Source organism: Sus scrofa, chromosome 3 (assembly GCF_054392235.1).
Source record: "Sus scrofa isolate SSC_HxYL_T2T_F1_AM1 chromosome 3, Sscrofa_HxYL_maternal_Yorkshire_Landrace_v2.0, whole genome shotgun sequence".
Classification (NCBI taxonomy): Eukaryota; Metazoa; Chordata; class Mammalia; order Artiodactyla; family Suidae; genus Sus; species Sus scrofa.
The window spans coordinates 126676780-126694364 of NC_139385.1; the positions used below are offsets into that span (position 1 = coordinate 126676780).

The following is a 17585-nucleotide window of genomic DNA, read 5'->3' on the forward strand; positions in this document are numbered from 1 at the left end:
ATTCAGAAAAAGCTTTCTAGTTCTCTTAGAGCTGAAAAAGACTTTGATAGGAACAGAGAAAACAAAGCAAGAAACAAAGAATGACTAACAGTAGGAAAATAGAAAGTTAACAGGAATGGAAATGTAATTAGCAGAATACTGCATGACTCAGATGTGAAATATTTATTTACATAGTCATAATAATATAAACATTGAATACAATTTAACCAGAAGCTATAATGTAGCAGTATTGGTAAAATAAGAGGTTGCAGTAAAAGAGAGTTAAATCTTTGTTTTCCATAACCAAAAGCCAAGAATGTCTAAACCTGAAAAATTCTAGAGACAGTGGTATAAATATATTTAGAAATGTAAACAATAATACAGAAGAAACAACTAATAATGACAAATTATTAGTAGTAGTGGAAATCAAGACATAGGGAGCCACAGGGTCTTCTGTCACCAGCCATGTAGAATTCCATTTGTCTTTGTAAACTTTTTCTTTTTGGCTGCACCCATGACACGCAGTTCGTAGGCCAACCAGAGCCACAGCAGTAACCTGAGCCACAGCAGTGACAGCCGTAAGTCCTTAGCTGCTAGGCCACCAGCGAACTCCTATAAACTCTTCTTACGTATTTAACATGAATAAAATTAAAATTTAGAAAGGTATTCTTATCATTCATTAGAGATAGCAACCTATTAATTTGTAGAAAAAGCTTTAACTATTTAATTAGATGGGTTTAATTCTGAAAATTAGGCAGCTATACCACAGTCTGCATCTCTTCCCATTGTAAATGTGTGTCTTTCTGACCACTGTTAACCCTTCTCTTTGTTTCCATAGGTTGATGAAAAAACCACAGGAGAACCTGGTTGGCTTTATGGTAGTTTTCAAGGAAATTTTGGCTGGTTTCCATGCAACTATGTAGAAAAAATGACATCAAATGAAAAATCTGTGTCTCCCAAGAAGGCCTTACTTCCTCCTACAGTATCTTTATCTACTACCTCAACTTCTGAGTAAGTTTTTAGCTAACGGTGGAGTTTGTATGTCTCTGCTAATTTATGAATGCCTAATATGTATTTGTGTCCACTTGCTGCTGTAATCTGTACTGGACTCTCAAACAGTACCTCTATTTTTTTTTTTTTTTTTTTTTTTGCTTTTTAGGGCCACACCTGCAGCATATGGAGGTTCACAGGCTAGGGATCTAATTGGAGTTACAGCTGCCAGCCACAGCCACAGCCACAGCAATGCAGAATCTGAGCCTCATCTGTGACCTACACCACAGATCACAGCAATGCCAGATCCTTAACCCACTGAGTGAGGTGAGGGATCAAACCCACAACCTCATGCTTCCTAGTTGGATTCGTTTCCACTGCACCATGACAGGAACTCCTCAAACAGTACCTCTTATTCCAAATTTAATACTGAAATTTAGTAAATAAAAACATAGCTCAGTAGTTCATTCATGAATTTTTTTCCATACATTGTGTTTAAACATAAAATGTATTATATACAAGTGGATAAATTAGTAGTACTTCTAAACACTTAAGTGTAACTTATGTCAAATTGTTATATTTACAGATCACTTTCTTCAAATCAACCAGCATCAGTGACCGATTATCAAAATGTATCTTTGTCAAACCTAACTGTTAACACATCATGGCAGAAAAAATCCGCTTTTACTCGCACTGTGTCCCCTGTATCTGTATCACCTATTCATGGACAGGTATGTATCCTTAATTGTTGTGTGCTTTATTCTTTGGCATTGCTTCTGATTCATAGAAAATAGAATGAAGATTTTTGTACAAAGGCATAATTTATTCATTTAACCAGAGTTTGTAGCATTTGGTTTCTGTTATTATCATCATATGTGATACGATGTTGGAGAAATTATTACTAGAGGTTTCTCAGCAATTTATTCTCATAGAATCAAGTTGTTAGCAGCTAAGATTTCTAAGCTCAAAATACCATTTTTACAAATCTGATTATATTGTGCTTAACTTTGTAGCTATTGTAAGAAGAGTTTGGGCTTGGGGTTTGTTTATTTTCCTTAAATAAGTCATTTGTGTGAGAACTATGTTAGGTGTATATTTAGCCTCTGCTTTAGAGGTAACCAGGATGCAAACATTGTTGCACATGGCATTAAACAAAATTTTAATAAGGTTTTTTAAAAGATGCAAACATTGATAACATTAACATTATTAAAAAGAAATTGCAGACTTCATCAGAATGGAGTCCTCCAGATTTCACCTTCACTCAGAAAATGTTTATTGTATGACCATACGTTCCAGGCATTTTATTATGTGCTAGCAATTTAATGGGGGGGGGAACCTTTGCCATTAAGAAGTCATAATTTAATGAGGACAAACATATAAATAACTGTATGAAAAGTGTTGTAATAAAGATATTTTACAAAGTCTTGGGTATGCAGAGGAGAGAGCATTTTAATTCAACTTGTGGGAATTGGAGCAAGCTTTACAACAGGCAAAGTATTTGAGTAGAAGCTTGAAAAATGGGAAAGATTTCACCAAACAGGGAAGGGAAGTTATTCCTGTGAAAGAACAATTTGGAGAGAGTCACTGAGGCATATTAACACAAGGAGTTTACAGGAAACAAGACTTGTTTATAGTTGGCTAGAGTACAGGATTCATGAAGAAGGGGTTAAGTGTAGTTGGAGCAAGAGGTAAAGTTTATTAGTGAAGCATTTAATACCATGCCAAGCAACTGGCAGTGGAAAGCCCATGCAGGTTTTTAAGAGGAAAGTTGAGGTGCATGTTTTAGAAAGCTAATTCTGGCAGTGGTGTAGAGCCAGATTGGTGGAAGGAAGCAAAGGAAGGAGGCCAGGAAAGGGAGGATATTACAACAGCTAAGTAACAGATGGTGTTGTGAACCAGCACCACAGTAATGAAAATACATAGAAGAGGAGATGGACTTAAAAGAATATTAGAAGTCAACGTAAAATTGGCAATCCATTGAATGTGGTGAGTGAGGAAGAAGTTGGAGTTAAAAATGCCTCTTCAGGGTCTTTAGCTTGAGTAGCTGAGAGGATGGTGATATCATTGTGCAGTACAGGAGGAATGGGAGGTTCTAAAAATGATTACATTTCAGACGTGCAACTTAGGTATCAGTAGTAGGGACCACCTGGTGGGAAGGCCCAGGAGGCAGCTTGATTTACAACCTGGAGCTCAAAAGATAAAGTTACAACTGAGATAGAGATTAAGAAGTCATAAGCATAAATAAGATGAGAGAAGTCACGTGAAACAGGAAGGGAAAGGGGCTGGATCAAAGAGGAGCCAGAGAGGAGCCAGCAATCTCCAGGGTGAGCTTCCAGAACTGCAGGGGTTTTAGTGATGTCAGCACTGTTCAGAGGTCAGGGAAAGTAAGAGTTTGCAAGAAACTTTTGGTTCCGGTGTTATCATGACCTTGTCAGGAGGTTCAGCATTATTATGATGGTTGCAGGGTCTAAATCAGAATTGATGGTGAAATTGGAAAGCAAGTTTAAGACTATTCTTTCTTTAAGGAAATTAGAAGTGGAAGTTAATGGAGTTCCCGTTGTGGCTCAGTGGTTAACGAACCTGACTAGCATCCATGAGGGTTCGATCCCTGGCCTTGCTCAGTGGGTTAAGGATCTGGCATTGCCATGAGCTATGGTGTAGGTCACAGATGCGGCTCGGATCCCACGTTGCTATGGCTGTGGTGTAGGCTGGCATCTGTAGCTCCGACTGGACCCCTAGCCTGGGAACCTCCACATGCTGTGGGTGCGGCCCTAAAAAGACCAAAAAAAAAGTGGAAATTAAGTAGAGAGGTGGAAAAACTGAAGATTCAAGGAGAGAATTCAAAATGTTACGAAGTATTTTTAGAAAATGAGACTGCATAATAGAAAGTTTAGAGCACAAGTAAAGAGGTTCCCCTCATCAGCAAAAAAAAAAAAAAAAAAAAAAAAAAAAACTTGCCTGCCTCTGAGATAAGAGGGAAAGAAAGAGGGATTTACAATACACAGAAGCTAAGAGACAGGAGGCAGAAAAGTGGAGAGAGGCCACATACAATTGTGTCTCCATTCTGAGTGAAAAAAACAGAATCTACTGCTGTGAGGAAACTTTGGAAACTGGAGGAGAGAAAGGGTTTCTCTTTTCATTTGTTCTATGATGTTTGATGGATCTGTAAAAACACTTCTTGAGTACTCAGGGTTTATCTCCCTTACCTATGATACTTAATGCCAATATGTTTCCTTGAATGGTGGGTGTTGGGTCTTTAACTTAATAGAAAGCTACTCAGATGGGTATTAAGTCAGTTAGTAAATGAAGGTTATCTTAAGTCACCCTTGATAACAGGTCACGCCACACCGTACTGTAAGTATATATAATAAACAGTAAGTATATTCTATCTCAGGAAACAGAAATCATGGTTACTTTTTTTGTTGTTGTTGTTGATTTTGTCGTTTTGGATTCACAGGGACAGATTGTGGAAAACCTAAAAGCACAGGCCCTTTGTTCCTGGACTGCAAAGAAAGATAACCACTTGAACTTCTCAAAACATGATATTATTACTGTCTTGGAGCAGCAAGAAAATTGGTGGTTTGGGGAGGTGCATGGAGGAAGAGGATGGTTTCCAAAATCTTATGTCAAAATCATCCCTGGAAGTGAAGTCAAGCGGGAAGAGTAAGCATTTTTGTGTGTTTACTTGAGGTGTGGATGTTGGTGTTTTCACTGAGTCGACCTTAGAAGGACTGGCTGTGCAGGAAAATAAAAAGTTTATGCTTGAGTTTGAATATCAGAAGGGCGATTCCTAGAGTGAAAAAAAAAAACATACCTCAGATATTTGTACCAGATTTAGAATATCTTTTTTTTAACCTTTCCTTATAGGTTTTATTTTTATAGAATATCTTTTATTCTAGTTATCTCAGATTCCTAAAGTTTTGAAAGTGCTTAAAATTGTAGATCTCTTGCTTTCTTTGTAACATCAGGTCAGTTAGAGAAATTACTTTTCATTTCCTTTGGAGCTTTCTCCCTGTTTACTGTAAATTGTCAATAGATAAGTCTCTACTAGCAGTTCCGTCTCTGGTATCCAGAGTTCCTAAACATTGCCTTTCTCACTGCTCATAACACACTGTGTTCTAGTTATTTCCTTTTTTACCTTATTAGGTCATAAGCTCCAGGTGAATAAGGTTCACATCTTTTTGTTCGTTTTTCAATTTTTCTGTACCCAGTGTAATCTTAATTCATAGTAGCTGCTCAGTCATGTTAGTTTCGTGAATGAGAAGAGGATCGAATGTAAGAACAAGCAAATGAATGAATGAAACACAAAACCAGTTAAGGTCTCTGGCCTTTATTTCCCAGTCTGTAGGAGAGTCAGGTCATCAAACATCTTTAATACAAAGAATTAATATAGCTGTTGGTAATTATCACTTGTGTTTTATATGAAAGTTGGTCTAAATAGAAAAACAGAATGATTTAATGAAAAGGAACAGGGTCTTTGGAAATCAAGAGTCTTGAGTTCTATTTCTGCTATTTTTGCTAAACTGTGTGGGGTAGCCTACTTGGTCTTTAGTTTTTTAACCGACGGAATAAAAATAATAAACTAAAGAATCTTTCAAAATCCTTTCATTGCCAAGATGTTATGTATCAATTTTTAGATCAGGTGCAGAAATTTACTTTTCAGACTGACATGGAATTTTAGATTTAGAGTATGTGATAATAACAATAGCAACACTAATACATAGCTTATGTGAATCCTGGCGCTGTGCCAGATCCTTTATAGGAATTATTTAAATTCCATATCATTTTGTAGCAAAGGAAAACTTAAATACAAAGGGATTAAGTTTAAATGCCTTAAAGGACATTCTTTCTAACTTTTCATTCCGTTTTTGATCTTTTCTAAGGTAAGTCACGTACCTTGAAAACCTGCAGTAATGGAGAATTCAGAACTAAACAAGGCAGTCCATTCCATGTGCCCATGAGTTGTAGCAAGACTCTACTCTGTTTACCTGAAGACTGCCTCACTATATAATTTACTCACAAGTCCTTGGGAGCCTGGTGTACCCTATGGATGTCTAGTTTTTAAGTGCTGGTTTTCCAGATTTTTGAAAAGTTTCCCGGGTTAAACTGGAAATAAAAGCTATGTGTGTTCCAAAATATAAAAATAAACTTATTTTTATATAATTTTTAAATGTACTGTGCTCTGCACAGGTGTAAAATTTATATATTGCCCCTGTTTTTCACTAAACCAAACCAATTCCCGTATGGACATATGTGCTTTACCAAATAAATACCCATATACCAATGCCTCATGTCTCTTAAGTTACTTTAGAAAGGCAAAATATCTCACATTTGAAAAACCATTGATAAATCATACTGAAATTAGTTCAATAAATTTTAAAAATTTGGAAGTTTGTAATTGGGCAGTTCTTAATCCACTAGGATTTTTGTGCATGATGGTATTTCTAGCCTGTGTACTGAGACAATACTTCAATTAATTTTAACTCTTAAAAGAATGCACTGTTAAAACCTGCTGTCTTTATCACATCACCTTTCATGTTTTTTTACTTGTTAATGTCTTTTTGTTGTTTTACTATTTTTGAAATTTATTTATGTGTTTACTTGTCAGACCAGAAGCTTTGTATGCAGCTGTAAACAAGAAACCTACCTCTGCAGGCTGTACAGTGGGAGAAGGTGAGCTTTTGGCAGTTTTTAAATTAGATGAAAGACAAATTAGTTACTAACTATCTGACTTCCCACAGTTGTTAATCTTCTTGCTTCTGCATCCTCAGTGTTAAAATGGGATTAGGAAAAACCTCTCCCTATTTCTGATGGATATTGAGCATAGAGAAAACTATTTGGCTGAAAATACTTGACACTTAGAAAATCTAAAATTCATCATAGACTTCCTTGATAAATAAGATCATGAATAAAAAGTGCTGCAGTGAGATAGCATGAAGTTTTTTGTTTTCCTTTTATTATATACCCAGATTATAGAAGTTTAGAATATTAAGGAAATTTTGGTACATTTAGTTGTTTACAAATTGCATTTCAATTACAGTGTACCACATAAATCAGTAAGTCAGATTTGAAATCAAGATACATTTTGGAGTTCCCGTCGTGGCGCAGTGGTTAACGAATCCGACTAGGAACCATGAGGTTGCGGGTTCGGTCCCTGCCCTTGCTCAGTGGGTTAACGATCCGGCGTTGCCGTGAGCTGTGGTGTAGGTTGCAGATGCGGCTCGGATCCTGCGTTGCTGTGGCTCTGGCGTAGGCCGGTGGCTACAGATCCGATTCGACCCCTAGCCTGGGAACCTCCATATTCCGCGGGAGCGGCCCAAGAAATAGCAACAACAACAACAACAACAAAAAAAAAAAGACAAGATACATTTTATCATAAATATTACAAAGAAATTTTTTATAGCTCTTTGGGTTGACTATTTCAATTTTGATAATGTGCTGAAAAATGAAAGCTGTCTACCCTTATTTCAGATAATATTTTAATAGTTACATAGGTTTTTAAATGAATTATATATGTCCATTGTAAAATTAGTGGAATAGCTGAAGTACTTTTTATGTTTAAGTTGCTTAAGAAAATCAATTTAATGGTAAATCAAACAGTCTAATTTGTATTAACTATATTAGAGTTTCTATGCGAGAGCCTGAAATATACAAGGATGAGTAAAACAGTTCCCTAAGTCCTCACAATGAAATGGGAAGGATAGGGCTATAATTGTAATAAATTCTATAATGAATGAACAAAAACTTTTAATTTCGAGTAGGATCTGTGAATCCACAGAGGTGGACATGTCGCATCATCATAAATAATGAGTGGGGCCTTGCTTAGTAACAAAGGCAGAAAAGCTTGGTGGACAGGGGGAGAGGCATGAGCCACAAAGTACAGCTCTGAGAGGTCGGGGAACTCGGGTCGCCCAGGCTGCAACCTCAAGTTCACCATGGAGTAACTGCTGTGGAATGATCCCAGGAAAGTGGTGAGGAGCGTTTTAGAAAGGACCACACTCATCGCTGCAGCGTACCTTAACCTTGCAGTCATTTTTTGCCTTGTTAAGTCAGATAAGTTGAATAATACCGGGAAGGTGAATACTAGTTTCTGGGTGGCAGTTCTGGTCATCTCCAGTTTATGATCTACAAATCAGATTCCATGTCAACAAATACAAATAAAACTGGAAAATAAAACCTGATCATTGACTTTCTTCTAAGTACTAGTAATTATAGGAACTAAAGCAAAGCCAATATGAAAAATAGATATTTCCATTAAGGTCATTCATTTATAAATATTTATTGAACATCTATTCCATGCCAGGCACTGTGCTAGGAGGTCGGTCATTGTGATGGAATTTAGCCTCTAGTACTGATGTCACAGTTATGGGGATTCCCATAACTGTATATAAAAGAATTAAAGAGAAAAGAACTTAGATTAAAATATATTTTGTGTAAGAATCTTAAAAAAACTTTTCATGTCTTGGCTCTGTGTGGAGTAGAGATACTGATATCTGTTAGTAGTTTAGGGGTGATGTTATGAGGGTGGTGGTGATGGTGATGATGATACATTTGGGAAAAAAGAAACCCTGCGATAAAGCGTTATGTTATATCAAAGATGTGAACTTCTAGTTCCCACTGTGGCATAGCACGATCAGCAGCATCTCTGGACCACTGGGACTCAGGCTGGATCCCCAGGCTGCCTCAGTGGGTCAAGGATCTAGCAATGCCGCAGTTGTGGTTGCAGCTGTGGCGAAGGTCACAACTGCAGCTTAGATCTGATCCCTGACCCAGGAACTCCATATGCTGCCCCCCCAATGTAATCTTTTGCTAAAAAATTATTAAATTACTTCATTACAGTTTCTATCCTAACATCTCTTTACAGTAGCTTTCCTTAAGTCGCAAGGTCTGTTACAGTGAATTTACTCAAGATACTGGAGATTAACTTTTCTTTTTAACTTTTGTAATCCGAAAACCAAAATTAGTTTCTTTGTGCTTTGTTTCCTACAGAGTATATTGCACTTTATCCATATTCAAGTGTAGAACCTGGAGATTTGACTTTCGCTGAAGGTGAAGAAATATTGGTGACCCAGAAAGATGGAGAATGGTGGACAGGAAGTATTGGAGATAGAACTGGAATTTTTCCATCAAATTATGTCAAACCAAAAGATCAAGAGGTAGATTTATATTAGTATAGAAACAGAATCATTCAATTGCTGTTGATCAAGTTTCATGTTTAAAACAGAGATACGGTTTTGGTCAGGCTGCTTTGTTTATGAGGAAACCATTTAAGATAGCTCCGGTAAAATACAGTTCACTCTAGGGATCCTGTTAGAGAAGGGAGAAACAATTTCATGAAATTCTAAGAACAAATGCCTTTGGTCGGACTGGGCCTCATGATAACTGAAATTAGAGAATGGTTTGGATTTGGGAGGCTTGCAAGGGATGGCTTTGAAAGAGTCTGTAAATCTTTAAGGTCTTGACATTAACCTGACCTAGACCACACTGAGTTCCTGCTGCTTTTCATCCCACCACTAGTATGATGTAGTGCAGTAATTCTCAGACTTTTTGGTTTTAGGCACTTTTTACATTCTTAGAAATTATTGGGGACTCAAAAGTTTCTGAAAATATGAGTTATATCTAGTGATGTTTTACATATTAGAAATTAAAACTGAAATTTTAAAAATGCTAACTCATTTTGAAATAACAAAACTAAGTCCACTACATGGTAACGTAATAACTTGCTTTTAATGAGAAACACCTAGGTATTTCTCCCTCCTAAAAAAAAGCTTAGTGAAAAGAGTGGCAGTATTTTATGCTTTTGAAAATCTGTTTAGTGTCTGGCTCAACTGAAGACAGGAAGTCTCACATCTACTTCCATATTCATTCTGTTACAGTTTGTTATTTTGATTTAAATTACATGAACAATATACTTCTCATATACATAGATATGAGAGAAAACAAGTATTTTAATAATTTTTTCAGATATCTGTGGATATTCTTTTTTGAAATTACTACACCAAAACCTAACAAGTACTAAATTATTGTAGGTTAGTTGCAGCATGGAATCTGAAACCATATCAGTGAATATTTCTCATTGTTACATGAAAACTCACCAGTCTATTTTGCACACCGAATGTGGTAACATCATTCATTGGTCATTTGAGAAACATCGAATCACTGAGTTAAGCAAATATTCCTGGTATTGCTAATAGATAATATTTTAAAAATCATATTTGATAACATAGGAAACTCCTTAGGTACTTGAGATTGTCAAGCTTATAAAAATCATATTTGATAACATAGGAAACTCCTTAGGTACTTGAGATTGTCAAACTTGTAGATACAAGTTTTCCACAATTTTGGTTTTCCCTTGAATCATAGGCAAAAATCCTGTCAGCTCTTTTCCTTGAAGTGAGAGGCTTACTTCATTCATCTTTGAGCAAATGTCTCCTAAATCTCAAGTCTTAATAATTTGGCATTAGTCATTGTTACATCTTTTTTTTTTTTTTTTTTTTTTTTCTTTTTGCCATTTCTTGGGCCGTTCCCACGGCATATGGAGGTTCCCAGGCTAGGGGTTGAATTGGAGCTGCAGCTGCTGGCCTACACCAGAGCCACAGGAACTTGGAATCCAAGCCGCGTCTGTGACCCACACCACAGCTCACGGCAATGCCAGATCCTTAACCCACTGAGTAAGGCCAGGGATCAAACTGCAACCTCATGGTTCCTAGTCAGATTCGTTAACCACTGAGCCACGACGGGAACTCCATGGCATTAGTCATTCTTTTAAATAAAATGTTATTCCATGAAAACCAAGTTTAGATCACAATTTAATCACCCAAGGCTTTTCCTTGGCACAGTCCTTATACTTGAGTATACAGCAGAAATACCTTAGGCTCATTTCATTTGATCACCCAGACTTTTCTTTCCCTTTTTTTTTCTTGCAATTCTTTTTTTTTTTTAATTTATTACATTTATACTTATGCAGTGATCATCGCAATCCAATTTTACAGGATTTCCAACCCATAATCTCAGCGCATTCCCCGACCCCCCAAACTGTCTCCTTTGGAGACCATAAGTTTTTCAATGTCTGTGAGTCAGCATCTGTTCTGCAAAGTTCAGTCTGTACTTTTTTCAGATTCCATGTGTCAGTGAAAGCATTTGTTGTTGGTGTCTCATTGTATGGCTGACTTCACTTAGCATGATAATTTCTAGGTCCATCCGTGTTGCTAAAAATGCTGGTATTTTGTTCTTTTTAATGGCTGAGTAATATTCCATTGTGTATATGTACCACATCTTCTGGATCCACTCCTCTGTCAATGGACATTTAGATTGTTTCCATGTCTTGGCTATTGCAAATAGTGCTGCAATGAACATCGGGGTACATGTGTCTTTGCAAGTCGTTGTTTTCTCTGGATAGATGCCCAGGAGTGGGATTGCTGGATCAAATGGTAGTTCTATTTTTAGTTTTCTGAGGCATCTCCATACTGTTTTCCACAGTGGTTGCACCAATTTACAATCCCACCAACAGTGTACCAGGGTTCCTTTTTCTCCACACCCTCTCTAGCACTTATTGTTTGTAGACTTTTGGATGATGGCCATTCTGGCTGGTGTTAGGTGGTACCTCAGAGTGGTTTTGATTTGCATTTCTCTAATGATAAGTGATGTTGAATATCTTTTCATGTGTTTTTTGGCCATATGTATGTCTTCTTTGGAGAATTGTCTGTTTAGATCTTCTGCCCATTTTTTGGTGGGGTTGTTTGTTTTTGATGGGGTGGTTTGTTTTTTTGGTATTGAGCCATAGGAGTGTTTATAAATTTTGGAGATGAATCCCTTGTCAGTTGATTCACTTGCAAAGATTTTCTCCCATCCTGTGGGTGGTCTTTTTGTTTTGTTTAGGGTTTCCTTTGCTGTGCAGAAACTTTTCAGTTTGATTAGGTCCCATTTGTTTATTTTTGTTTTTACTGTCATTACTCTAAGAAGTGGATCTGAGAAGATATTGTGTCGTTTATGTCAGAGGGTATTTGGCCTATGTTTTCCTCTAAGAGTTTGATAGTGTCTGGTCTTATATGTAGGTCTTTAATCCATTTGGGGTTTATTTTTGTGCATGGTGTTAGGGAGTGTTCTCATTTCATTCTTTTCCATGTGGCTGTCCAGTTTTCCCAGCACCACTTAATTGAGCAAGCTATCCTTTCTCCATTGTATATCCTTGCCTCCTTTGTCATAGATGAGTTGGCTGTAGGTGCATGGGTTGAATTCTGGGTTTTCTATCCTGTTCCACTGATGTATACTTCTGTCTTTGTGCCAGTACCATACAGTTTTGATGATCGTTGCTTTGTAGTATAGCCTGAAGGCCAGGAGCCTGATTCCTCCAGCTCCACTTTTCTTTTTCAGGATGTCTTTGGCTATTCTGGGTGTTTTGTGCTTCCAAACAAACTTTAAAATATTTTGTTCGAGTCCTGTGAAAAATGTCCTTGGTAATTTGATAGAGATTGCATTGACTCTGTAGATTGCCTTGGATAGTAGAGTCATTTTGATAATATTAACTCTTCCAATCCAGGAGCATGGTATGTCTTTCCATCTCTTTGTGTCATCTTTGATTTCTTTCATCAGTGTCTTATAGTTTTCAGAGTACAGGTCTTTTGTCTCTTTAGATAGGTTTACTCCTAGGTATTTTATTCTTTTGGATGTGATGGTAAACGGGATTGCTTCCCTAATTTCTCTTTCTGAGCTTTCATTGTTAGTGTATAGAAATGCCGTTGATTTCTGTGTATTAATTTTGTATCCTGCGACTTTGCCAAATTCATGGATGAGCTCTAACAGTGTTCTGATAGAGTCTTTAGGATTCTCTAGGTATAGTATTATGTCATCCGCAAATAGTGATAGTTTTACTTCTTCCTTTCCAATTTGGATTCCTTTTATGTCTTTTACTTCTCTGATTGCTGTGGCTAGGACTTCCAAAACTATGTTGAAGAGTAGTGGCGAGAGTGGACATCCTTGTCTTGTTCCTGATCTCAGTGGGAATTCTTTCAGCTTTTCACCATTGAGAATGATGTTTGCTGTGGGTTTGTCATATATGGCCTTTATTATGTTGAGATATGCTCCCTCTATGCCTACTTCCTGAAGGGTTTTTATCAGAAATGGGTGTTGGATTTTGTCAGAGACCTTTTTCTGCATCTGTTGAGAGGACCATATGGTTTTTATTCTTCAGTTTGTTAATGTGGTATATCACACTGATGGTTTTGCAGATATTGAAGAATGCTGGCATCCCTGGGATCAATCCCACTTGATCCTGATGTACAATCCTTTTAGTGTATTGTTGGATGAGGTTCACTCGTATTTTGTTGAGGATTTTTGCATCAATGTTCATCAGTGAAATTTGCCTGTGTTTTTCTTTTTTTGTGGTATATTTGTCTGGTTTTGGTATCAGGGTGATGGTGGCCTCAAAGAATGAGTTTGGAAGTATCCTTTCCTCTGCAATTTTTTGGAATAGTTTCAGAAGGAGAGGTGTTAGCTCTTCTCTAAATGTTTGGTAGAATTCGCCTGTGAAGCCATCTGGTCCTGGACTTTTGTGTGTTGGAAGTATTTTAATCACAGTTTCAATTTCCGTTCTTGTGATTGGTCTATTCATCTTTCCTATTTCATCTTGGTTTAGTCTTGAAAGATTGTACTTTTCTAAGAATTTGTCCATTTCTTCTAAGTTTTCCATTTTATTGGCGTATAGTTGCATATAGTAGTCTCTTATGATCCTTTGTATTTCTGTGATGTCCCTTGTTACTTCTTTTTCATTTCTAATTTTATTAATTTGAGTCCTCTGTTTTTTTCTTGCTAAGTCTGGCCAAGGGCTTATCAGTTTTGTTGATCTTTTCAAAGAACCATCTTTTCATTTCATTGATCTTTTCTATGGTTTTCTTTGTTTTTGTTTCATTGATTTCTGCTCTGATCTTTATGATTTCTTTCCTTATACTCACTTTAGGTCTTGTCTGTTCTTCTGTCTTGATCTGCTTTAGATGTAAAGTTAACTTGTTTATTTGTGCTTTTTCTTGTTTCCTGAGGTGGGCTTGTATTGCTGTAACCTTTCCTCTTAGAACGGCTTTTGCCGCATCCCATAGGTTTTGGAGTGTTGAATCTTTGTTGTTATTTGCTTCTAGGTATTTTTTAATTTCCTCTTTGATTTCTTCAGTGAGCCATTGGTCATTTAGAAGCATGTTGTTTAGTCTCCATTTGTTTGTGTTTTTTGCAGTTTTTTTCTTGTTGATTTCCAGTCATATAGCATTGTGGTTGGAAAAGATGCTTGATATGATTTCAATTTTCTTAAAGTTACCAAGGTTGGATTTGTAGCTGAGGATGTGATCAGTCTTAGAGAATGTCCCATGTGCAATCACCCAGACATTTTAAAAGACATTTATCTGAGGAGTAAACTTGAAGTTTTTACTGCTAGACCAAAGACCTTATTAGGTGAAGCTTGCTTTGTTTGTCTTACTGTGAGCTGATGGCTGTGAAGAATACTGTGACTACTAGTATAATTTGCACCACTGCTGTGATTGATGCTAAGTATCAGCAATTTTATCCACCAGTGTAAATGTTGATTAACAGAAGAGGTAAATAATCTTAGTACTATTATGAAAATAGCTTTTATCTCCCAGACCCTGAAAGGGGATAAAAAGGACTGCCCCTGGGGATCTACAAACCACACATTGAGAACCACCAAGACTGCTTAGGTTGGCTTCTGGCTCTGCTACTTAGAGAAGAGGCTAGGTGACCCTGGACAAGTTACTTTACTTTTCTTTTTTTTTCTTTTCTTTCTTTCTCTCTCTTTTTTTTTTTTTTTTTTTTTTTTTGTCTTTTTTTAAATTTGTCTTTTTAGGGCCACACCCATGGCATATGGAGGTTCCCAGGCTAGGGGTCAAATCAGATCTGTAGCTGCCAGCCTATACCACAGCCACAGCAATGAGGGACCTGAGCTGCGGTCTGCAACGTACACCACAGCTCACAGCAACGTTGGATCCTTAACCCACTGAGTGAGGCCAGGGATCAAACCCACATCCTCATGGATGCTAGTTGGGTTCAGTAACCACTGAGCCACAACAGGAACTCCTAGTTCACTTTTCTGTATTTCACCTTCCTTCTTTGTAAGATGGGGATAATCTTAATTACTTAATAGTGTTATTGCAAAAATTAACTAAATGAATATATACAAAATTCTTAGAACACTACCTGTTACATAGTACATACTCAAAAAAATGTCAGCTATTGACTCTCATCAGCTCTGCTTCCGTGCTTTTACCATAGCAATGTTCACCAAGAGAGAAAAAAAAAATTTACCCCTGCCCTTGTCTTGTTCAAATTCCTAAAAAGAGTAAATGTGGTTGGCATAATTTATCTTGTAAAGTCAAACAGATAACAGTTACTAAGGTATGCATTTTTTGTTCTTAGGTCAGGTTCAGAAGAAATGTGGCGAAAAATTAAGATTAAAAGCATTGCGTCCTGTGCAGCAGGAGCAAAACTCACATATGCCTTAACACACCCAGAGCACATATATTATGTGTGGTGGGCCTTGGTTCTAACCCATTGATACATGGAATGTGTATTTGTCCTGGATGGTTATGTTTAATATTCAGATAAGATTCAGAGAATGAGCTATACCTATTGAGTAAGTGGATGCCAACATCAGCTACTTACATGTAATGCATTGTGTTAGAACCAGATTTCCCCATAAGTGTTGGATTCTTAATTTGATTAATATAAGTTAATCATCATTTTGCTTTATAGAAATCTCTAATTCCTAATAGTCCTTTGTACTTTTAAATCTGAATTACATTAGAAGATGATAAAACAGTATATCTTTTCCTTGCAGAGTTTTGGGAGTGCAAGCAAATCTGGAACATCAAACAAGAAACCTGGTATGTATAATAATGAAGTTAAAAAACTGCAAAAGTGTTTAGTAGTCTTGAATTCATAGTTTCTTATTTTTCTTCTTTTCAGAGATTGCTCAAGTAACTTCAGCATATGTGGCTTCTGGTTCTGAACAACTTAGCCTTGCACCAGGACAGTTAATATTAATTCTAAAGAAAAATACAAGTGGTTGGTGGCAAGGGGAATTACAGGTAATAATCTTTAAATAACATTGATTTTATTATAAAAAGTCATGTGTGCTCATTAGAAAATTAAGAATAAAAATTTTAGATCACCTATAATCATACCACTTGGAGGTAATCAATATTATCATTTAATGGATTATGTGTCTTTCTAGTCTTTTCCCTGTTTATTTTTAGCACAGTTGATGTTATAAGTAACAATGTGAAGAATAATTTTCTCTAAAGACATAATCGTTTTCTTTTTTTTTTTTTTTTTTTTTTTTTTTTTGTTTGTTTGTTTGTTTGTTTGTTTTTTTTTTTTTTTTTTTTTTTGTCTTTTTGCTATTTCTTTGGGCTGCTCCTGCAGCAATATGGAGGTTCCCAGGCTAGGGGTCTAATCGGAGCTGTAGCCACCAGCCTACGCCAGAGCCACAGCAACGCGGGATCCGAGCCGCGTCTGCAACCTACACCACAGCTCACGGCAACGCCAGATCGTCAACCCACTGAGCAGGGGCAGGGACTGAACCCGCAACCTCATGGTTCCTAGTCGGATTCGTTAACCACTGCGCCACGACGGGAACTCCCATAATCGTTTTCTAATAATACCTGCTTTAATAAACCATAGGTTACCTTCCTAAAGGAAAGCTTATCATCATCTTTGCCTGGGATAACTGCAGACTTGCAGTATAGCTTCCAGGAGAAAAAAACATGATCCACACTGTGTGCTGAGAAAGTACTACCCATTGGACTGTCCCCATACAGTCTTGTTTTTGAAACAGCAGTGCAGTGAATGGAAGTGCAGGAATAAATGGGTCTATTTTTTTTCATAAACTGTTAGCAGAGACAGTAATTACATATGTTTTGATACATACAGGGATTTTTTTTCTCACCCCTTAAATTTCTAAAGTTAAAACTAAAAAGCACTTTAGGATTAAAAGATGGTAGCAGGTGTAACAGCTGAATTTTTATGTAAAATTGATATGTGATTAAAATATGGAGGGTTAACATAGCTTTATTCTTGCTAATCAGGAGCTTAGAGTTTCTAAAGAACAGTGAAGGTTCGAAATTAAGTATCTTCTTGAATAATCACCTGAAATTTCACCTTCTGATTTGCTTTGAAGATTGATCTAAATGGGAAACATGGCTTTCCACGAATTTTGTTCATAATCTCCTGATTAATTATTAACAGAGCCCTAATAGATATTTACTATGAGCTTTATCATTTTAAATGTTGACTTAGGGTAATATTTTTTATTATTTAATTGAAAATGCAGAGAACTTTGAGCCTGAAAGATCTCCAAATAGACTTCTACAGATAGCATTGAGATGCATATTGAATCTTCCAGTGTTTTATATTGACCTTGAAGGCCAGTGCAAAATTCAGGTGTTCCCAAGACACCCTCATTTCTTACACCAGCTGTAAGTTTGAGGGTCTCCAAGACCACTCTCAAGTTCTATAATTTGCCATAAGCACTCACAGGACTCGCTGAAAGCTGTTACACTCGTGGTTACAGTTTATTACAGCAAAAAGATTTAGATTAAAAATAGCCAAGGGAAGAG

General features: G+C 36.8%; 1 protein-coding gene across 19 annotated transcripts in view; it reads left to right on the forward strand.

Annotated features, from left to right (window-relative positions):
* The window catches only part of ITSN2 (intersectin 2), a 145580-nt gene that overhangs the window by 89675 nt on the left and 38320 nt on the right, over nt 1–17585 (forward strand). For all 19 annotated transcript variants that reach the window (XM_021088350.2, XM_021088358.2, XM_085019733.1 and 16 more), the window contains 7 exons: nt 818–990; nt 1556–1700; nt 4427–4632; nt 6578–6642; nt 8959–9125; nt 15806–15851; nt 15934–16055. In XM_021088350.2, the coding sequence (XP_020944009.1) occupies nt 818–990; nt 1556–1700; nt 4427–4632; nt 6578–6642; nt 8959–9125; nt 15806–15851; nt 15934–16055 (924 nt within the window). The remainder of the gene's footprint in view (nt 1–817; nt 991–1555; nt 1701–4426; nt 4633–6577; nt 6643–8958; nt 9126–15805; nt 15852–15933; nt 16056–17585) is intronic.